Genomic DNA, 24213 nt, shown 5'->3' on the forward strand with positions numbered 1-24213 from the left:
AAACAAATATGTCCACCAAGAAAAACAAAAAGACATATAGACAAAGCACATAAAAAGAATTAAACACAAGAATACAAAAAAATATTGTCATCACATAAATGAAGGGGAGATAACTCAAATTATTTTAAATAGATATAAGAAGATGTGGTATGAGTGCCAATGAGACAACTAACCATCCAAGTAACAATTTGTAAAAGTAAAACATTATTGGTCAACATGGAGCCTTGGCTCACACCGAAACAGCAAGCTTATGATAACATTGTTTTATGGCTAGAGATGAAAATATTGAATAAAACATTTAAAAGATAGTAATAACACACTTTTATTCCATAAATACTGCAACAACAAATAACCCTGGTCCACATGTGACACCATGGTTCTTGTGATATACTGATGGATAAGACTTGACAATAGTAAGAAATCCAGATGAATTTACAAGAAAAGTTGGTTGAAATATAAAAAAAGAAGATGATTACCAATGAGACAACTCTCCACAAGAGACCAAATGACAGAGAAATTAACAATTTTAGGTCACTGTACGGCCTTCAACAATGAGCAAAGTTCATATGACATAGTCAGCTGTAAAAGACCCCGAAATGACAAATATAAAACAATTAAAATGGCATAAATTATGTACCAATCAAATGAATAATAACCAAGTATGTAACACAAAAACAACATAAGACAATCACTGAATTACAGGCTCCTGACTTGGGAAGGCACATATATGCAGTATGTGGCCAGGTTAAATATGTTAGCTGTGTCCCAACGATCTCCCTAACCTGGGACAGTGATGTAACTTAAAATGAAAGAATGCTTTTGTAAAAGGCATTTATTACAATTATAAAAGTCAAAATGTTATTGTTGTGCTCCAATGGAATTCAGTGTTTTATTTCAGGCTCCTGACAAGTTTGCCTTTAAATCCTGTAAATTTAATATAAAACGGTGCAAAGAATCGACTGGTCGAGTTGTGATGTGGAGGCAATTTAAAATACTCAATAGTTTTACATTAGAAGCTACATTTAGTGGAACAATTATGAATAAGTAAGTCTGTTTTTATGTTCAAATTTTATGTTCAGAGTTATAATTAAAAGGTAGGCTTGACAAAGAAATTTCCAATAGTTTGATATGTTGGAAAAGAGAGGCAAAATATACCAGAGGGGCACATTCAAACTCACAAGTAGAACATAAACTGACAAGAACAAGGCTTAAAAAGAAAAAGACAAACAGACAAACAGATTAACAGGCAAACTATAGTACTCAAGACAACATAGAACACTAAAGACTGAGCAGCATGAACCCCACCAAAAACTGGGGGTGATGTCAAGTGTTCTGAAGTGGTTAGCTGATCCTGCCACACATGTGGCACCCGTCGTGTAAATAATGTTAGTACAAACCTGGTAATAAGTCTAATTCTGTAGGTCACATTCAGAACGCTATTATAAGTCTAATTCCGTAGGTCATATTCAGGAAGCTATTTATAATTAATGACATGAGCTTATACATATTCTTCTTATTTCATTAAATTAGAATTGAATGTTATTCAAACAACAAATAAATTTAATATATATAATGGTCGGTTATTTTCTCTTTTACACATTCCCGATTTCTAATATATTTTATTCAGTCAACCTAAAATCTAGTATATTATGTACAATTTAAAATATGATTAATTCTCATTATGACCATCCTTGAGTGGCAAATAAAATATTGCTTTTACTAAAATAATCTTCAATCAATTGACTTACAAATGTATAATGATATTGTGTTAATTAAATTAACGGTACCAATTTTCTTGCACCAGATGCGCATTTCGACAATACATGTCTCTTCAGTGATGCTCGTGGCCAAAATATTTTAAAATCCAAAGCTTACATAAAAGATGAAGAGCTAATAATCCTAAAGGTCCAAAAAGTATAGCCAAATCCGTGAAAGGAATCAGAGCTTTGCATGAGTGACACTATCGTGAGATTGAACTTTAATTTTAATTTAATTTCAGAAATGAATATCGCCATTTTAATGTGCATGACTTTCAAGATATGGGAAAAGTGTTATCACAATCAGTGCTAGAATATCAAAGAACACAGGAAAATAATGCGTAAGTTCAGAGGTCACTGGCCTGGTTTTCATATAAGATAAGTATAAATTACAAAATTTCTAGGAATCAAAAAGAATAAACTATGCAAAGAGTCAATTACAGTTAACAAAACAAGAAAGAGTGACTTAAAGGTTAAGAAATTGAGGTTGGTCTTTTGTTGTGTTCTGAATCGTCACTCCATTAAAAGACACCAACACTGAAATCAAATGCCAATTAGATATTAAGCCAACAGTTTAACCAAATAAGATAGTCAAAAGAGGGCTTTGCTTTATAACTTTTAACTGCTTTGAAATCTATTGCAGTTAAGGTGATACATAATTTTAATATAAAGAAATCTGAACTCTTCTGTAATTGAGGTGTTAAAATTAAGAAGTCTATTTATTACAGTAAGAGAAAGCGGTAAGAAGATTTGAATCCAGACACCTCTTTGAGTCGTACTCTAAATTAATATCAATCTGATTGAATTCCTGTGTCCAAGCCTAGCTTACAATGATCTGATCATGCTCTCTAATCATTTTTGTTTTTGATACCTTTCCAAATCCTCTGGTTCTGTCTTAATGATACACACCTTCAAAAATTTGAAGGCTGACATTTCATTGGTTAATGTTATTATTTCCAGAACAGAAATTTCCAAGGAGTGTTGTCAGACCATTGTAGGCAAAGCTTGGACACATAAGCTTTATTTGAATCAGTTTGAATTAATGTGTATCTTTCAGTATATTATACATGTATCCCTTGCACCATCTAAAATAAACTATTTTGTACTAACAAAGCTGTGATTGGTTACTTTACACTCTCTTCTTTTCACCTTGATGTTTGAATCACTGTGTTATTTGCCTGTACATGAATCATAACTGTATTGAAATGATTCTTGTATTTACTGTTTGATTGACTTCTCATTCACAATTATGAAGGAGACTTTACATACAACATTTGAATTATAAAATAAAAGTAAACAATTAAACCAATAAATTCTCTCATTCTTATCCACTAAGCTCAGTTCTTTCTTGGTTAAAATTTTATCCTATAAAGTTCCCCTTCTGATGTCGTGAATAAAGATGACAATGCTCTGTAGATCATGCCTAATGGAGTCAGGTATAAAGAACTTATATCATTTTGCAGATGTCTTGAAAAGTTTGTTTACATGTGGCCTCAAACTCATATCATTCCACCACCATACAATATGTTTCCACTGTTAAAAGTTTTAATAAGTTTGAAAATTGAATTGTCGAAGTGGAGAAATATCATATCACACTCACCACTATGGTAGAAGCTATAATCATACATTTTCTTGTCCAAGTATATTTCATTATTTTTTATACTTTCAATGTGTTTTGTGTCTGAAGAATAAAAGGATTTCAGAATACAATTTACTCAGTAGAACTTTATTTCCATTTATGAGAACTACTTTTCTAATGATAATTTTGTTTAACTAATTATTGTTTTAACAGGAAACAGTCAGAAATGGTGTTAGAACTAACGAGATATGTTACACAGCAAGTCATGGAACAACGAGGTATGATGGAGCGACCTAAATTACCAAACTTTAAGTCAATGATGAGGGGAGACAAGAATGTTATAAATAATACAGGTAAGAATTATTGAGTATAGCCAAGGGAGATAAGTTCTGCAATAAAAACTCTTAAGACATTTCTATTAATACCAAAATGGAGTGAACTTACTTTCCACTTTTCCCTCATAGCTTTTGAGGGTTTTCAGAATAACATAGGAATGTACTAGTACTCGTGTACATAGGTAGACACTGGTAATAAGTAGTCAAGTGGAGACAACTCCTGAACAACAACAAAAACACATCAAGCAGCTTTCTATATCCCCTATAGACACTACAACAATAAAACATTTTTTTTATAATTCTTGTTAAGGGTAGATAACTCTTGAACATTAATATAAGAATAAGAAAAAGTGGTATGATTGCCATAAGACAACTCTCCACCAGAGACCCAAAAACATATAAGCTAGCAAAGATAGGTCACTGTCCAGCCTTTAATTATGAGTAAAACCCATACCGCATATAGTAAGCCCGCATTCAAGGGCCTTAAAATGATGAATGTAAAACAATTCAAACAAACACTCAGACTGATAAAATTGAGAATGGAAATGGGGAATGTGTCAAAGAGACAACAACCCGACAATAGAAAAAAACAACAGTAGATTAGGTCACCAACAGGTCTTCAATATAGCGAGAAATTCCCGCACCCAGAGGCATCCTTCAGCTGGCCCCTAAACAAATATATACTAGTTCAGTGATAATGAACGCCATACTTATTTCCAAATTGTACACAAGAAACTAAATTTAAAATAATACAAGACTAACAAAGGCCAGAGGCTCCTGACTTGGGGACAGGTGCAAAAATGCGGCAGGGTTAAACATGTTTGTGAGATATCAACCCTCCCCCTATGCCTCTAACCAATGTAGAAAAGTAAACGATGTATTTTTTTCTTTATAGAAAACGGTAACGATTCTAGTCAAGAGAAGACAACTCCAGAACCTCATGTTAGTACTCCTGTTTTTAAAGAAGCTGTACTGACAGTCATGGATCACGAGAATAGTACATTTGTAATGGAGGATAAACGAGGCAAACGGTCAAAGAAGAGCGAGAAAGCTCAGTCTAATCTGAGTCGTAAGGATGTAGATAATCTGCTAGAAAATGCTTCACTGAAAACAATGGATGGATGTCTGAAAATACTGGCTCAGTTAAATGTACGGGAGGTTATGCAGGAATCAGAGTGAGTATAATCCTGGCTCAGTAACTGTTGAATGTGTGAAGGTCATACTGGGCTCAGAGTTTGTATTATGTCTAAACTTTTCCTCATATCTAAGCTATGCAAAAAGTTTGAATGTGTAATGGAAGGTAGAATGCACACAATCACAATTGTAATGCAATAATTTTGTATCAATGGTTCTTACTTTCTATTTCCTGACAATCATTATGTTTTCTATCTGTTCACATACAAAAATGAAAACCATTATGTAAGCTATCTGTTTACAGTCAAAAATGATAACCATTATCTTTGCTATCTGTTCACAGTATAAATGATAAATATTATGTTTTCCATCTGTTCATAGTCAAAAATGATAACATTTATGTGCTTTCTGTACAATATAACACAGTAAACAATTATGACATTATGTTAGCTATCTGTTCACATTAAAAAAATAATAATCATTATGTTATATCTATCTGTTCATAGTCAAAAATGATAACCATTTTGTTTGTTATCTGTTCAAAGTAAAAAATGATAACATTTTGTTTGTTATCTGTTCAAAGTAAAAAATGATAACATTTTGTTTTTTATCTGTTCAAAGTAAAAAATGATAACATTTTGTTTGTTATCTGTTCACAGTAAAAAATGATAACCCATTATGCATTTTATCTATTAACAGTTCTAGTGACAGTGACAGTGAATCTGAACCAGAAATGAAAATAATTGAATCAAAATCAAAGAAAAAGAAACGAAAGTCTCGTAAGCAGAGAGATAGGGAGCAGGCAGATAGAAAAAATGGCTCTGGTTCATCTGATAAAAAACAGGAAGAAGTCCGCTCTAAGTCTCTTACGGTAAGATTTGGTTTTTAGATATTTGTGAGTAACTGCATGTTTTATAACTGATCATAGTGTTGTGGATTAGTCTCTTACGGTAAGATTTTGTATTTTAGATACTTGCGAGTAATGACATGTTTTATAACTGAACGTAGTGTTCTGGATTATTGTAGTTTTATATTATGCATGAAAGCTGGTGTAGTTTTGCAATCATGTAAACCAATTAATTTTTGCTAGCATTTTAGTTTCATGACTTTGGCGAGTAAAAAATGACACCAAAATGATGCCAATAAATTGGCACTTACAGGTAAAACTTTCTGTATTGAATTTATTTGAAAATCACAAAATTAAATCTTCGTTGAAGTCGGTTAAAAAGGGCTAAACGTGAAATATAGTATCTGTGAAAATAAGTTGATTACCATATATTATCTAATATTCTTTTTCAATTTTCTTCTCTTTATGATTACCAAAAATAAACTGGTGACAATCATTAGATGGTAAACAATTATAGATACTGTTGTTATAAATTGACTTTGTATGACCTATTAGTTGGTGTACAGTAATAGATACTATTTTGACCTTGTATGACCTTAACCAAAATAAATTGCTAGGAAATATTTATAGGTGGGAGACTTTTGTACTAAATTGTCCTTGTATGACCTATTAGTTGGTGTCCAGTAATAGATACTGTTATAAACCTTGTAAGACCTTGACCAAAATAAATTTTAGTTGGTTTACAGTAATAGATACATTTGTAATATTTTGACCTATGACCTTCTTGCTATTTGATATTATCAGGAGTTGACACCAATTTTCCCAGCAGGACAGGTAGTTAACTTAATACTTATAATAACATGATGGTCAGACAATCTAAGGTCAACATTCAAATCATGTTTCTTAAACACAACTTGGCCATTAAAGCTGAAATTTTCTTTGAAAATATTCATTTTTTGTTATTTTGTTATTTTGACATTTTGGTATGATTGCAAAAATGGATCAAAAATCTTTTTGGCATTCTACTATTAAAAACATGTCAGAAATATAGATCGAGCTAAAAAATTAAAAAGAATGATTTACTGACTTTGAAATGAGTAATATATCATATTTTTAGTATAACCTTGAGTAATAATTAACACATTTGAAGGATGACCTTGAGTAATAACCTATTTTTAGTTTGACCTTGAGTAAGATATCATATTTTTAGTATGACCTAAGATTGTATTGATCGTTTGACATGTCTTTGTATTTAACGGAGGAGGTGGGATTATTATCTCTTAAAACTAAAATCTTGGACAATTTACTAAATTATCTCCCCATTATTAATAACAAACAAACTTTTATACTTCTATTTTCTCTAACCCAAATCTTTTACTTTCTACTATTTAATTTTAAAATACTATCATCTTATAATTAGTCTATAGTGTAAATAAAAGTTCTTATGAAATGTATATATATTCTTATATAACATACTGATTCCTAAATAGCATGTAATACTGTGACTATCTCATGGCTGCAAACAAGAGAAATAACTCTTGATGTATCTACTGGTATTGCCATTTGTTCTGTTGAAAGTCATTGGATCTCGTCATGTGATTATATTATAGTTACAACTAAGGAACATAACTCTTGATTTACCTACTGGGATTACCACTTGTTCAGCTGAAAGTCAGTGGTTCTCCACAAAACTGATTACCACAATGCAGACAAGTGTAGTGAAAGTGATGTTAAACACTAATTAACATTCAAAAGATCTGTAAAGGTCTTTGTGTTTAGATCAGCTATGATAAGTTCTCCTTTCTTTAAATTTACATATGGAATTTTCCTTATATATCTAATCTGTTCTCAATTAAACTTCTAATTAAATCTTTATAGGTATATATCTATATTATCATTAGGATAGTTTGTATACATATAATTGGCTCAAATCAAATAACTGAGTTGAACCGGGTTAAGAATAAAAACAATCAGTCTTCCTTCTAATAATGCATATATATATATTTATATTAATACTAGTTATTCTCAGCTAAAGATTTATTACATAAATTGATAAAATTCCTCTTTTCATAGTTCCAACTTACTTTAATGAGTAGTTATTTATCTCCCTTGAGAAATGACTGGTTGAAAGCAACTAATAATAATCAAGGACATGAAAATTTTATTTTGACATTAAATGTTTATGAATTTTCTTGATATGTTTTGTTGTAAAAATTTATCTACAAGATGAAAAAGATCAGTCTTTTCATTCATATATTTTACCAACGGGAAATAACTCGATTATGAAAAGAGGAATGAAATGTTTTCTGCATGTGTAACATATTAATACAATGTAATTGCACACAGTTTTGTGCTTGATTGTTTGAATATTCTTTATAAACATCCTTTCAAAATAATAAAAGTTAGATTAATAAAAAAAAGATTCAGATGCTGATTATAAACATGAAAAGTTGTGCAATTACAAGTTTTATTATCTTTCTGCTTATTAATGTATTTTTCTGTCTTTTTTTATTTTACTTTGAACCTTCAACTTGCATGATGTTCTGGATTTTGACCTTTCACCTTTGACCTTTTAACATCAGGCCTTACCTAATATACCTGCCTGTTCAGAGTTGAGTGACAGAGATAAAGGAGACAAATCTCTATCAAAGCAGGTAAGAAACGTTAATAAGAGTTATCTCCACTTAACTTAATAATAACTTGGGGCTGTGGCAAAGACTTTGCAGATGGTTTGTTTTTCATTCCTCATGTTTTTATTAGTAAATCTTTGAATATCTGTAAAATATTTGGTTAATTTAAAAACAATTGTAAATTTTTACACCATAGAGAGTTTGCACTGCAACTTAGCCCCTCCAATATTTTGAAATATTATGATATCATTTTTATACATTATGAACATATTAACCTTTTCACATTGCTCTGTTTATTGCTAACAATTGATAATCTTGAACATTATACATTATGACATATATTTTCATTGCTATATGTACAGTATTTACCTGATAATCTTGAACATTATACATTATGACTTACATTTCCATTGCTATATATACAGTGTTTACCTGATAATCTTGAACATTATACATTATAACATATATTTCCATTGCTATATATGTACAGTATTTACCTGATAATCCTGAACTTTATATTTTGGAATGCTTTCTTGCCATCAATGTCTGTTGTATGCATTTAATAATTAGAGTGTTCATTTTTCCTGCATGTTTTGTTTAACTTTTTAACTTTTATTTAATCTTTCAATTTTACACTCCAGGCTATAGCTGTCACCCCTTATTTCATTAAGTTTATATGATCTTTGAACTATATTTAGCTTGTACAAATGAAGTGTTTTGTGTAATTATATATGTGTTATATTTGACCTCTGAACTATATGTAGCCTGATTTAGTGTTGTGTATTTTCATGCTGCACGTGGGCAGAAAGCACCGCTGGTAAAGTCTTGTAGTTCTGGTGTTCTAGATGTAGCTGTAAATTATAAAAAAACCAATGCATTGCCAAGATTTGTAAGTGCTGTCCCATCCGTAAGACAAACTAAACTTGCCAACAAACAGTCAAAATGTGACAGAGCACTAAAATACAGTCCACCTAATTTGGAAATTGTGAAACCAAAACTATTTTTGGGCAAGAAATCATTGGTTGATAAACAAAATTCACAATATCTTCCACTTGTTAAATTTGGAATTGAAAATAAATCAGGTGGGCCTTTATCAAGTGGAACTTTATCAAGTGGACCCTTAATGTTGCTGTCTCAAGACCATATGATGAAAATTCAGAAAATTTCTGTTACTGAAAGAAATGATAACAAAAAGGAGAAACCAAATACAGAAGACTATCGAATCAGTGGTTCCTCTAAAATGTGGAACATGAACTCAGAAAGAACTCGGATCAATCCATCATCAAAATTCATACACTGTAAAGAAACAGAAGGATCTGAGGTTAATCAGGAATGGAAAGTTCACAAGGAGAAATCTTTAAAGGGAGATAAATCAAACGAAGAACTTATTGATGTGAAACCAAAGATATTTACATTAGAATTGAGTGTTAACAACACATTTACACAAATAAAATGTAATAAAACCTGGTTTCAAACAGGGAACCAGTTCAATAGATTACATCCAAGAGAAAGTAATTCTAGTCTTCTTGCTCATACAAAGAAGACAGATGTTGAGAAAGGTGTGGGGAATTTTAAATTTGTGAACTTGGACAGATGAGTGACAATGAAATACATTGAAGTGTGCTATAAAATCACACTATTTTTCGTTATAGAATTTATAGAATAGTGTTTAAAAGAGTTTAGATGAACTTATAGGCATTTGCAATTAAAATTTAGCTGTAAACATATCATTATGTGTGTATGTGTTATTTCATTACTAGTATTGCTTGTTTGTATGTCAGTGATTCACTATTTCTTAGAATTTACATTAATTCATATCATAAAATCACTTCTTAGATTGGACAAAATAAGCTTTAATTGCTGTTCTTCATTTTAAAGTCAGTGAGTGCTCCAACAAATAACAAAAGCTTACACCTAATGAAGAAGTACAGAGCAAGCCCCTAGGAATGATTGAAGTAGGATTCCTTGCTTTACCAGTTATATACACCAAATCAATGCAATCCACATGATGCAGGAATCAGGGAAAAGGGGGGTCAACAAATTGGTTAATTAATCTTAAGGAAAAATGTCATAATGTTTGGACTACCTCATTGATTTTATCTGTTAGCATACGCTATTTACTTTTAAATCATTGTTGATAACATAAAGATTTTTTAATCAAATTATTATATATCCCTGACTTCCAGGGAGATAACCTGGTATTTAATTTTGACAGATTTAAAATTGATATTTTAGCCTTGTTTATTACCATTAAAGAATGCAAGTATCCCCTTACCTATTAGCAATGATTAGATTAGTCAGGTTGTTGTAGTCAGGTGACATGTTTGTTATAGACATTTGGCATACTCGTAGTAGAAGGTTATTCAGGTTATGTGTTTGCAGGAAGGAGATTACCATTCAATTTAGATGCAGATTGACACAAATTATCTTCTTTTCTTCATTAAATTCATTAAATGAAACTTAATATAAAATATTCCAACCTTTTAAAAAAAAAAAATTTGAGGAAAACATCATAGTTAATAAGAACTCTTGAGTTGCTTGCTACCCTTTTCTATCACATGAATTTGTCTATTTTTTTTGGGGGGGGAGTGTTTCAAAATCTTTCTGTTTTTATTGTTTTGTGGACTTTCTCTTTTCTTCCTTCCTTCTTTGCCTTTTGCCTTTAATTATCTCCCCTTTTACATTCTTACTTTGATTGATTATCTCCCTTATTATCTACTTACTTTATTTAGTTATTATTTTATGAAGAAAAGCTGTCAAAACAGGCTTGGTTTTAAAATGACGGCTTTCTGCAATAATATAGATTTGTAAACTATTGTGTTATTCTGATTACTAATATACAGTTCTATGCTTGCATGCAAAATAACAGGACTCAAACTGGGGATAAATACATAAGGAGGTTGTATCTGTTGTGACCATAGCTGCTAATAGATATATTTACACTTGTATGCAAATTGTCAACCATTACTTAAAAATCAAACAGGTTTCCGTAAAATTTAACATCAAAATTTAAAAAAATTGACATTGTACTTAAAAAATGATTGTTGTTTGACATCAGAAGGTTATTTGGAGCAGATGTATAGTCATTCGGAGACAAAATTCATCTAAATACCAAAAGTGTAAATAATGTTCATAGCAATAAACTAACTATTTAACAAAGAAAGTATTTTTAGTGATGTTCAAACTACCTTGTTAATTTTAGGTTTTTCGAGGAGCTCTTGTCCTTGAGAGGGCTAAGGTAAAACTGTTTGTTAATGTTTGCATGTAAAGTGGTGCAGCATGTTTATAGTATTGACCAAGTGTTGTTTGGATTGAATAGTAAATTACTTATAATGTCTAGGTGTTGTTGTAACACAGGGTATTATCTTATTTTCCTTGTAATTTGATGTAGTACACTGGGTATTCAATTATTTTCCTTATAATTTGAAGAAGTACACTGGGTATTCACTTATTTTCATTGTAATTTGACGTTGTATATTCAATAATTCTTGGAATTTACTGAGTACACTGAGAATTCATTTATTTTCTACAGAATTTGACGTTTTATACGTGAAATTCATTTATTTTCCATGGAAATTCCATAATTCAATAGGAATTTTTATTTTCTGTGATACAGCTTATTTCACATTTTGCACAAAAAGGAGATAATTTGGAGCTTTTTCAGTGATATTTAGACATTTTGAAAGTCATCTGGGGCCAAAACGAAGCATTATTTTTGTATGATTTTTGTACCAAATGATAAAGTATCAACTAATTAAGTAATAATTATAAAAAAAAAAAATGAAAAAAAATGTTTAATTTTTTCCTGAAATTTTTGTACCCTTGAGGCTCCTTAAAGTATATTAGAAATGATAGTTTTTATTTTGTGGAACATCTATATAGAATTGTGATGCTGTGCACAGGGTAGTGGTGTCTTATAGACAAACTCTTCTTTTTTGATATATTATGTTTTCACTATTTCATATTTGTAAAACTAGAATTGTTGTTTGTCAATAACAAAAGTCTTTGAATATAATGTTAAAAATCAGGATTTTTGAAAGTTGTATTGAACCTTTAAAAATGGTAGGATAATATTAAGAAAGAAAAAATTGCCTTTTGTAAACACATTGTTTATTAAAAAAATATTATGTAAATAATTTTCACATTTTATTTCACAGTTTCAACTTCGTACACGGTTCCCTAAGGTTAAACCTATGAAAAACAAAAGACCGTCGTCTTTACCAACCACTAAATTAGTCTCCATAGACTTGAAACCAGTAAGAATAGTCAATGGTCATAGGTCTTTTTCTCTGGTACTGGTTACTAAATAAGTCTTCATAGACCTAAAACCAGTAAGGATAGCCAATGGTCAAAGGTCTTTTTCTCTGGTAGAGTCTTGGTGTCTATAGGTTTTCTTCTGTCTATTGTTTGGTTGGTTGGTCAGTAGATCTTTTTCAAATTGTTTAGTTTAAAATCATGTATTTATAAAATCAAATTTGTGTTTGTTAGATTTTTCTTTGATGGTTAATTGTTTCTTTTTGGTGGACTACTTATAAATTTTAACATAGCTGGAAGTTTTCATCTAATAAATGAATAGTTATACTAACACTGTTATTAGTCAGAGTGATATTAAATGTATTTATCATACAATAATATGTAAAGAAATGTTAATCACTTTTAGTCATACATTGCTAATTTATATCATAAATTCAGATTTTCTCACACATTTTTATCATATATTACAAAAATAAAATTTGTTCATACATTGCTATTACAGATTACAAAATATTTTTTTTGTATCTGCAGTCGAATCATTAAATGTAATATTACAATCATAAGTTACTTTTCTGTGGGATCTGCAGTCGTATCAGACTGAGATCTGAATAGCATATTTAAATGGCCAAGGGATCACAGAATGTGATTTTACATTTGTAATTTACATTCTGTGGGATCTCAAATGAATTCTTTAAAGGTATAATACTATTAAGGATCACTAAATAGATAATTTCCTAATCAACTGATTAATAAAGGGAGCTCAAATGATATTTTTTTGTGTGATACATTGTTTATATTCAAAGAGAGGTGTGAGTAAGATTTTTCCTACATTTCCAAGGGCTTTAATTGTGTCACTGTGGCTGAGTGGTCTATGAAGATCAAATACTCAGTATTTGCTTTGATTGCATAGCAATATAATATTTCCCACAGAAAGTAACCAAAAGTTAGCGTGCAATAAATTCCAATATTGCACTAGTGCAATTAATATTCAAAAATTCATGACGTCATCAACGACAAATTCTTAGTTTAAACCATTTTTTACTTTCAAATATTATATTGCTATACAATAAAAGGGTTATTGGGGAATAATGTCCCTCGTAGAACATATATTGCACTCCCAAGCTCGTGCAATATGAAATTCTACTCGGGACAATATTCCCCAATATTCATGCAATAACCCTATAGTCTGTCCTCACAGAATTAATCTACATGTACTTCTCAAAATAATCTGTTTTATTTTAAGCTTGCTATCATGTGTTTGATAGACCATTGCACATCAGTAAATGGACCATTGCACATCAGTAAATGGACCATTGCACATCAGTAAATGGACCATTGCACATCAGTAAATGGACCATTGCATTTTAACCTCAGCTTGATTATTGCACTTCCGCCTCCCCATCACATCTCTGAGTCCTACATTTTAACAAACAAATGATTGGGTTCAGTTCTACAGAATGAAAAAAAAAGAAAACATAATTGAATTTTTGTTATAGTCATTGTCTCTGTTGTAATTAACACTGAATTCATTATTCTCCAGACGACAAGTTTTGAGAAATTTATGAGAAACCAAAAAAAGGACACCCACTTTGTCAGTAAATATGAAGGGAGGAAAAATGGCGGTATACCATGTTTTGCTGAAGAAAGGAGTATAGAAAGAGCTCAAAAGGTAAACATTTTGTGTTTCTATTTTGTAAATGTTTCACCGAGTGAGAACTTGAGTTAGTACATCCTCTCTAGTTGACATCCCTGATATATATTCATGCACACACAAAATGTATGTTGATTTAGTAGTAATCTGTTAGTATGCAGACTTTGACAAAAAATATCCTGAAAATTTATGTTTTCCTCAATCCTAGAAAATTGGAACCTACAAAAATAAATGAATCAACAGTATATAATTTACATTAGTTTATTATGGAAAATACCTAAATGGCATCTGAAATAATTGCAGTGGTGATAAAACCATTTTTTAACTAGAAATATGTTGTTTACGTGTAATAGTATTTGTTCCCTTTCTTTTTCCCTCAGAGAATGGCTGATATGAAGAAAAGAACAGAAGAAGATAAACAAAGAGAATTGGCTTTCTTTGTAAGTTTACATAATTGAAGAGGAATAAATTTGGCAAACTTTTACTATTCTAGGAAGTTAAATTGATTTATTTTAAGGAAAACATTTTTATTAGAACACTCAATTAATTAACGACTATGCTAAAAAAAGGAATTTGTTTTTTTGTTTGAGTTTTAATCCCTTTGGTGATATTAATTTCTCCAAAATGAAAATGTAAAGGATCCAAGTTTAAAATCTGTCTTTTTTAATCCAATTTTTAACTTTTTATTACACACTATATAATATTTTACTATAGTCTTATGACCAAATGATGGACTATATAAACAGACAGAGACAACCTCCACCTTTATTTGAAAAAAGAGTATGTTTATGAAATTTAGTCTAACCCCCATTGTTTGTTACATAACATCTGGTGGCAGCAATTGTATATTTAATAAAATATTGCAACACAACGGTTGCTAAATAATGTAATAAGAATGGCCTAATTTGATAACATTCTTAATATCCTCAATCCTATAAGCTTAATCCTATAAGCTTACAATCTATTTGCATGAATATAACTTAGTATAAAATTTTAATTGCATGGGTAGATTTTAGTATTTTCCTTCAGTAAATTATTTACCATGAGATATCAGTACTTCAGTTGTATTTCATACATCAAAAGCAAAAATATAAATAGATTTTACAAAAGAATACAATTTGAAGATTATTTTCAGAGCACATTTTTTGTTCTTTAATTAAAAAAACAACTTTGTTAATGTATTTAGTGAGAGAGGTTACCAGACTTCCCATGGTCTCATTGTAAAATATTGATATCAATTCTTTAATTATGAGGTATTTCCAGCAATGGATAAACACAGAATCAATAACTTATTATTTATAAAATGGGTAAAACTATCATTGCTTTGCCTAAATTGGTACAGAATTTAATTGCTTTGGCCTAATATGATAGGATATGATAGTGTTGTATGCTGTAAACCAACCTGTTTTCACCAGCGATGAATTTTACCCACTTCTGCTAGTAGAATATAATTAATAATATAAAAATTGTCGAAAATATGTAAGACTATATAACTATATCGAAAAATCGCAAAATTAAATCTCAGTGAAATGGGCTACAAAGGGCTAAATACGAATTAAAGTATCTCCAAAAATAAGTTGGTTTACAGGAATCACCTTGCATGAGGGGAGATCAATCCAGTTGCTTTAAGATCATAGAATTTAATCATATCATGTAAGGATTTATAATCATATCGTGTAAGGATTTATAATCATACATTGTATGTAGGCTCATTACAATAGTTATATGCATCACATACATAAGGAGTACATTAGCAATTAGAAGAAAAAGAAATGTAACATGTTCAACTCTCAAGTATATAGTTTCTGAAATCAATTGAACAGAATTTCGGACTATATTGTTTGCCATTTGAATTATATTTTCTTTGTTCTAGATTTTAAATATAGTTTAACTTTAAGTAGAAGCAAAAGGTACAGCTAGTTTAAATTTCTTTTCTTTTATGATTCTGTATGACTTTGAATACAACGATAACCATGTTTAACTCTTAAATGAAAAAAAAAACAAAACTGTTCTTCTAATAATGGGGGTGTTATAAGTGACCATGACCACATAGGGGAGAAGGGGTCAATATTTGTTCTTGATTACACAGGGGGAGAAGGGGCAATATTTGTTCTTGACCAAGCAGGGGTCAATATTTGTTCTTGATTACACAGGGGGAGAAGGGGCAATATTTGTTCTTGACCAAGCAGGGGTCAATATTTGTTCTTGACCAAGCAGGGGTCAATATTTGTTCTTGATTACACAGGGGGAGAAGGGGCAATACTTGTTCTTGACCAAGCAGGGGCCAATATTTGTTCTTGATTACACAGGGGGAGAAGGGGCAATACTTGTTCTTGACCAAGCAGGGGCCAATATTTGTTCTTGATTACACAGGGGGAGAAGGGTCAATATTTGTTCTTGACCAAGCAGGGGTCAATATTTGTTTTTGACCACAGATAAGTGTTCATTTTCTCTCTTCTAGACCCCAGAACCTCGACTACAGGTAATACCATTGTTTGGCTGTTGTATGTGAGCTAATATTTATTTTGTGTTGCAGACATGTAAAATCCACTCATTTGTTTCACAGTTTTTCATTGTTGCCTTGTTTTTGAGCTTTGTTTGTATGAGTTATCAAGCACCCATGTTACTTCAACAGCATATCTCTCTCATAGATATATAGAAATAAGTGAGGAGATGTGTTATGATTGCTTAGGGAGCTAACATTTGATTTTTATGGGGGGGCTAGGATGAAAAATTTTGTCCTGCATTTTTTTTAGTTGTAATCTCTGTCCTGCCTTTTTATTTTTCACTCTATCCGGTCCTGCTTTTTTTTTTTTTTAGGTTATCCTGACTTTTTTTTACATAAATTGTCGTCCTGACTATTTTTTTATGCAAGTGTCTCATCCTGCCTTTTTTTTTTTACTCAAAACTCCTTTTCTGCCTATTTTTTTCAAATTTCATCCTAGCCCCCCCCCCCCCATAAAAATCAAATGGTAGCTCCCTTATGAAGGATCTGTCCACCACTCAAAATAATGTGGATTTAAGTAACTTTAGCCTGTAACAATGAGGAAAAAATTGATATTAGAAAGTCAGCTAAAGAAGGCCTCTACATGAGAAAATGTAAAACTGTTTAAACAGGAAACTTATTAGAGTATGGGAAACACCAGTTGTCTATATTTAGCTGTATTCTGTTCATGTGATTTTATTCTAAACTGAATGGTTTTTACTTGTTTTAACAATACTTGTAAATGGCCTTTGATTTGGGTCTTAAGTTTTTGACCATCATTTTGTATGTTTGTGTGTTTGTTTGTTTGTTCTTGTTTTGTTTTTGTGTTATTATTAAACAAATCATATGACATAAAAAGGATTAATGTGAAATAAATTAGTTGAATGAATCTTTTTGTGGATTGTTTGACATTGGTTATGTTCAATGAAAAATATTAAAGTCAATTAAAATAGAAAATTAACTCAATTTTGGCAAGTATTTCTTCCTCATATCTCACCAAATGTCATATTACACATGTGTATAGCATTTTAGAAAGAGAGGAATCCAACTGTTATCTTTAAATCTACTCCCAGTCCAGCTTTTTTGTGCAATATTTCATATAACAAATATACAAAGCTTTTACAATTAGTAACTTTTGTATATGTCGATCAAGATTTCAAATGTCAACACTTGTGTATGAAGATCAAGATTTCATATGTTAACACTTTTGTGTTGTGATCAGGATTTTGTATGTTAACACTTTTGTATGAAGATCAGGATTTTGTATGTTTACCCTTTTGTTTACTGCACAAGTTTTGGTTATATTTCTTTCATAAAGGTCTGAGTATAATTGCAGATTAATAAGTGATAGTGTTATAATGTTCAAATATAAGCTGAAACTGAATGTCTTCGATAAACATATTTTAAGATGCTTAACTAGAGTGCAGTGTTATGTGTTATAATTAGGTGTAGGGTGCTTTTGCTAGAAAGAAAGACTTTTTTTTTGGATTTAAGTGAAACTCATTTGTATGGCTAGATCCTTTTTCGCTATAATTTTCAACAACACTGGTATTAAAGAGATAATCTTTTTTCCGAGTTATGATTATCATCCCGAATTTTTCAACGGCAATTTTCAAAGCGCTTTATAGACAATTCCATTGCACCGTTACGATTCAAATATGATGTAATGGTATAGAAAAACCTTGCAACTGAGTAACTAAAACATGCTACATTTGAGAAAAATGACTATAAAGATTTCACCTATATCTGCCGTCGCCATATGCAGATAATCGTAATTGCAGTTACGATTATCTCTTGAATACCAGTGAACAAAGATTTACAGAAAATCCAAACAGTCAATAAATAATGTTATAACAGTACTAAAGAGGAAATTTGTTTGTAATGTTATAGATATTTGCTTGCTAGAAAGTTTAGAGAAATTCTTGCATTTTGACACCATATCTTTATTAATACAGAAAGAAAAAAAAATTCTGCAATATCTTTGTCCTAAAAATGATGGTGTCAAAATCAAGATTCTCTTATTTGTACATTTGACAATTTTGCTCACTTTAAGCTTTCCTAGAAATGAAACAAAATGTAGATTTGGCAAAGAAATGGAAATTGAGGGATTATTACTTTGAATCTTTTTGGTTGTTTAATTGAGCTGTTATGCCTGTTAATGAAACAAAACTATCATCGAAATTAAATCTTTATGCTTAGTGAGCAAGAATTGTATAAAACTGTAGTTTGTATATTTTTTGCTATTTAAAAGAATGGAATTTCAACTATAATTGAGCTGGTTATAGTTTGTGTATGGTTGCTAATTATAGATTTGGATTTTCCACTCTACATAATTTGGGCTATTTATAGTTTGCTATATTTTCTATTTTCTTGCTTTCCCTAACCTGCTACATTAGTGTAATGAGGAAGACGGAATGTATAATCATCAAATCATGTCATTACGACGATCGTTAACACAAGATGATTTAAAACATCGTCTACAGGTGGCGCTACACGAAGGATCGGCCAACATTGCTCAAACACTTGTAGGATTGAATGTTAGAACAGCCTACACTCACGCAGGTAAGGTTTATATGGGGATATGTTGTGAGTATGTCTACAACATAAGTATGTTTAGTTGCACCATATTTACTGAAAGTTGATCTCTTATGAAAAATCTGAAGTAAAATTTGTGACAAAAATTGGGTTTGGTCTGAAACACTAAAATCTACCTGAACAGGTAATTTACTATTTTCAATTTTTCGAGGGGAATATCTCACCGGACCTGTTTTGGCAATTAGATAATTTGCATATTTTACATTAAGCTATCAAACGCATATATTGTTTAAAGGCCAGAAGAAAATAAACTCTGTGAGATTTATGTGTCTTGATTTTTTTTGTTCAAAATAATAGTAATCCACTGTATAAATACAATTGCCTAATTAAAAGTCACAGATATATAACTTGGAATTTTAATTTTGAGATTAGCTTTCAGCCAAATATAAACTAAAAAGAGCATGTCAATTTCTAGTTTCTATAATAACACAGTTCTTTTTCTTTTTCTGCCTAACATAAGAGTTCTGATAGCGATTTCCCTGAAGCAGTCTCATCAAGGTTGCCACGGCGTATTATAACAGTTCAGCAAAATATACCAAGGGCACTAACTCCTCCACCACCTAGGAGGAGTTATCCTTTTGCTATATGTGAAGGTGTTCCTACATTGGAGGAAACTTTATCACAGATAAGAAAACCACCAAGAGATCCATTTGAGAATTGTGAGTCAAGGTTATGGTTGGCTGGCTATTTATTCTGTGAATTAACCGACCGTTTGTTTGTTTGAGCTAGCCTGTCCTGTTTTAATTGTCTTATTGTTTGACTGTTTACCAAGAGTTTATACTGTTCATGTCTGTGTGGCTCAGGTCCAGGTGTGATTTTCTAACATTTCTCGGCTAGACCTCTCTAGGCTAGTGTGTGTACTTGGAATATGTAAATATAACCTGTGTTAAATTCTATAACCTGTGTTTTGATTTCCATCTTAGAAACTGTAGATAATAGTCCTTATATCCTGTTATTGTACTACTCAGAATCTGGAATATATGTATACATATGCTAGATATGTGTGTCTTGTATCAATGATTGTAAGGTTAAATAGTTATATATACTGACTCTGGTGTTGGACAATAAAGCAATAATTGTGTTTGCTACTTTAATCTGAGTTTAATAAAATAGAGGAAAATTATTCATTTGTTAATTGTACTAATTTATAATCTGTGTGATTCTTTAACTTGTAAGAACTACAACTTACATCCTAGTCAACTTTTTACTTCTATTATCTGGGATTCACAGAGATTTCCCAATATTAGGCCATGGAAAGATAAATGTTGTTTTCTCCTAACATGTGAAAATTATCATGGCCAGCAGGAAGATCTTAAATTATTTTTCATTTTTTTTTTCAATCTACAGAAAATGCTATTGTTAATTTATTAGTAAATTTGTGTTACTCATTTTGTATAGAGGTTGAAGCTATGTTAAACTTATGGAACGATAATTGAGCAATATTGAAACACTTCTAAGAGTCATTACCAGACAATTTTATAAACCATCGTTGAAATTGTCAATTTTTTTCCTCCCTTTATGCTTCTCACAATACTGCATAACATTCTGGCCTCTTAAAGTGTTTGAATTAGTTAGATGTGGAACTTAGAAAAAAACTATTTACTGAATTAGAGTGATTTATTTCTGGAGACATTCTATATTTACTATTCACCTTTTTTAATAGATAACTCACAGTAAAATCAGAAATTATTGCCATGTCTTTATTATTGCAAAAATGTGACAGGGTTATAATCCCAATTTAAACTTGTATTTTGAATTTTTTATATGAATTAAACAAGATTTTTATTAATATTGCAAAAAATAATAATATCACATTTTAGTATAACATGTCAAAATCGCAATAATAAATGCACACAATAATTTCTGAATTTACAGTATTATATTTTTTATCATTTTATTTACAGTTTTATGTAGAACTGAGTTAGTGAGAAAATCTAAACTTAATTTGAAAATTAGGACACTAAGTGCTTACTTTTCTCATCGTAGAACAAATGTTGCCAAATGGCCCACATCACAAAACTTTATTTTAACGATGGACTATCAACTGTTTTATGAGAGTTATGCCCCTTGGATATATTAAATTTATGGAAAATGGCCTTGTTAGTGTGTGTTAGAGGTTACACTTCTTGCCAGGTTAATAAAACATAAAATATATTATATATATGCCCTTGAAGGTCTGTTTATGATACAATTTATTTTCTTAAACAAGATAATCACATATTAATAGAGCTGTTTTAAAGAACTTTGAAGATGAAAAAAAATACCTTTGTAGTTATTGCCCTTGGATAGATAAAATATATGCAATGTATGAGGATATTGGAACTCTGTTCTCTTATATTCTATTAAAATGTGAGACTTTATTAAATTTAACAACCAAGGTCAATATTAATATTCTTATTACTTCGTACTATAAGATAAAGATATCGTTAATTTTATTTTTTAATGTGCGTTTTGAATATGTGTTCATGGTATCTTTTAACTTTGACCTTACAGATGCTTTTCGAGACATGAATTCTACGATGCCATCACTACCTCAACCCAGGGACATAAGGTAAATATTGTCAACATATATTTATTTTTTGTACTTTCAGCTTTTTTTAACATCAATATTTCATTTCAGTTTTTAATTATAATTAACCGTGTGTAAATACATAAATATATTTTTCTGCTTCTTTTTGATTAACTTGCTGCTTCATTTATACTATTTAATTGTTGTTTAACTTATGTTCGAATTTATAATACTTTTCTTGCAGTTATAAATAAACAGCTAAAACATTTGTTTTAACAATTTTGACCCTTTAAACAGAGCATATGAAATAAGGCGATGTGGTATGATTGCCAATGAGGCAACAATCCAACAAAATGCTTTCAAACTTGCTTTAGAGACCACCCGTATTAAGCAAAACATTATTATAAGACCATGAATTTAAGATCCATCTGTAGTATATTTTATATCTAGCTTGAAACTGTTTTACAAGACCACCTGTCTTAAGAGACAACTCAAAAGTGCTCTCTTAAACAGGTTATTTTTATCCTAGGACATTATAAAATGTATAAGACCTTAATACAACAATGCGTAAACCCATTGCCCTAAAGTCAGATAAACAATCAGCCTCAAGCTCTGACAAAAGAAAAAAATATCAAAAACAAATTTCATGTATGTGTGTATTGTTAACATTCAAATATGTAAATGTATTAATTTTACAAATTGTGATTTGGATGGGGAGTTGTCTCATTGGCACTCTTACCACATCTTCTTTTATATATTAGCAATTTATTTGTTGCATACCAGTCGACCTTCAGGGGAAGACCTCCATCCTTCTGGTTCCTTTGGAGTGATATATATGCAATCTTTTATAACTTTCTTTATGCTGTCTGTATAAACAGTCAACCTAAGCTACCCCCCCCCCCCCCCCGCCCCCCCCTCTAAGTCATGAATTATAAATGACTGCAAGAATTGTTACTGTTTTATTTTATGTTTGCATGCTATCTGTATATTATTTACTAACCAATGATTGCAGTACTGATGATGGGAGCGGTGAAAGTGAGGCTGACTTTACCTCTGCCACATTATCTCTAGCTGCTAGGAATAACCCATACGTCCATCAAGACTCTGTTCAGTTACAAATGCTTCCATTAGATGTCACATCAAAAAAGTCATACAGGTATAGGAAATCACACTTTAGTAGAGGTACAGGAATATACATTTTAGTACAAAGTACAGGTAGAAGAATTTTTAGTCATATCAGCACACTAATAATTTTGGATATTTTTCACACTTCCACAAAACAGGTTTTATGTTTTTTCTTACATTCCCATTACAGGTTTGGAATTCCACACTCCTAAGTTGATGCTAATACCCACTAAATCACACTCCAAGTTGATATTAATACCCACATACCGTCTCTAAGTTAATGTTAATACCTAATAATCCCAACTCCAAATTACTGTTCATATCCACACTTCCACACTCGAAGTATGTATACTGTGTATACATAGTTAAGACTTTATCTAAAAGGGATGACAGAGCAATTGATTGTATTTTAAAATAAATGACTGATTTTAATAGGAAAAACAGTCCTACTTGTATCCTTGCTTTTTAGAGTGCTTGTTAAAATATCAAAATATTTTTAGGGTAGGGAGGGTAAGTTTTAACCCTTTCCTCCATAATGACCCCTTTTGACGCCACCCCCTTAGTCCATAATAATCCCTTTTGACGCAACCCCCTTACTCCATAATGACGCCTGTGTAGTACCTCAGTTGAAACACTGACTACAAAGTGTCTGCAGTTGACTTAATAAGATTTGTATCCAATATGAAAAGGAATATCATAGGAACATCCGACTTAAGTTTATTTGATGAAATAGTTGTTTTTCGCAATGCCTTTTATACTTTAAAGCATATGTTCACCATTTTATTAAAAAAAATCCTATGCTAATCAAGTATGCCAAAAAAAAATCAATGGAGGAAATGGTTAACACAGGTATTTTTCTTATGTCTATAACTAACAATAACTAATGTTTATATATATAATACTTTATACATATAACTTACTTACATTGTATCAGGTGAAATACTAATTGTTGGTATCAGAAACAAAGGTCCCTAGTAAGGACATCAAAAGTCCTATATTTTGCCCATTGAAAAGTTGCCATATATGTTCTTTGCTATATTCTTACTACACTGAAGTACAAGGTGTTCACATTTCATGAAATGACAATTGAAACGAACCATGAAGAAATTTATATATTTGGTAAATGTTCTTTATTTTCCTGGTTTATATCAACTTCTAAGTATTATACATTGTATGTGCACACCCAAATTATAATAATATTAAGCAAAAGTGTAAGGGCAATAAGCCCTGGAAATCCATTAGTTGGTCTAAATATAAGTGTTTTCTATACAAATGAATAATGGTAATTTAATTAGTATACAAATGTTATCTC

The 24213-nt window shown here is 30.8% G+C and overlaps 1 protein-coding gene across 1 annotated transcript in view; it reads left to right on the forward strand.

Moving 5' to 3' along the window:
* LOC134690650 (uncharacterized) overlaps positions 1-24213 on the forward strand; it is a 147171-nt gene that overhangs the window by 89194 nt on the left and 33764 nt on the right. The window contains exons 15-29 of the mRNA XM_063550642.1: positions 899-1044; positions 2000-2098; positions 3550-3689; positions 4567-4846; positions 5505-5676; positions 6457-6486; positions 8235-8306; positions 11485-11520; positions 14077-14205; positions 14568-14627; positions 14902-14967; positions 16649-16669; positions 19728-19926; positions 21761-21818; positions 22789-22932. Of these exons, the coding sequence (XP_063406712.1) occupies positions 899-1044; positions 2000-2098; positions 3550-3689; positions 4567-4846; positions 5505-5676; positions 6457-6486; positions 8235-8306; positions 11485-11520; positions 14077-14205; positions 14568-14627; positions 14902-14967; positions 16649-16669; positions 19728-19926; positions 21761-21818; positions 22789-22932 (1652 nt within the window). The remainder of the gene's footprint in view (positions 1-898; positions 1045-1999; positions 2099-3549; positions 3690-4566; positions 4847-5504; positions 5677-6456; positions 6487-8234; positions 8307-11484; positions 11521-14076; positions 14206-14567; positions 14628-14901; positions 14968-16648; positions 16670-19727; positions 19927-21760; positions 21819-22788; positions 22933-24213) is intronic.

This window comes from Mytilus trossulus, chromosome 11 (assembly GCF_036588685.1).
Source record: "Mytilus trossulus isolate FHL-02 chromosome 11, PNRI_Mtr1.1.1.hap1, whole genome shotgun sequence".
Taxonomy (NCBI): Eukaryota; Metazoa; Mollusca; class Bivalvia; order Mytilida; family Mytilidae; genus Mytilus; species Mytilus trossulus.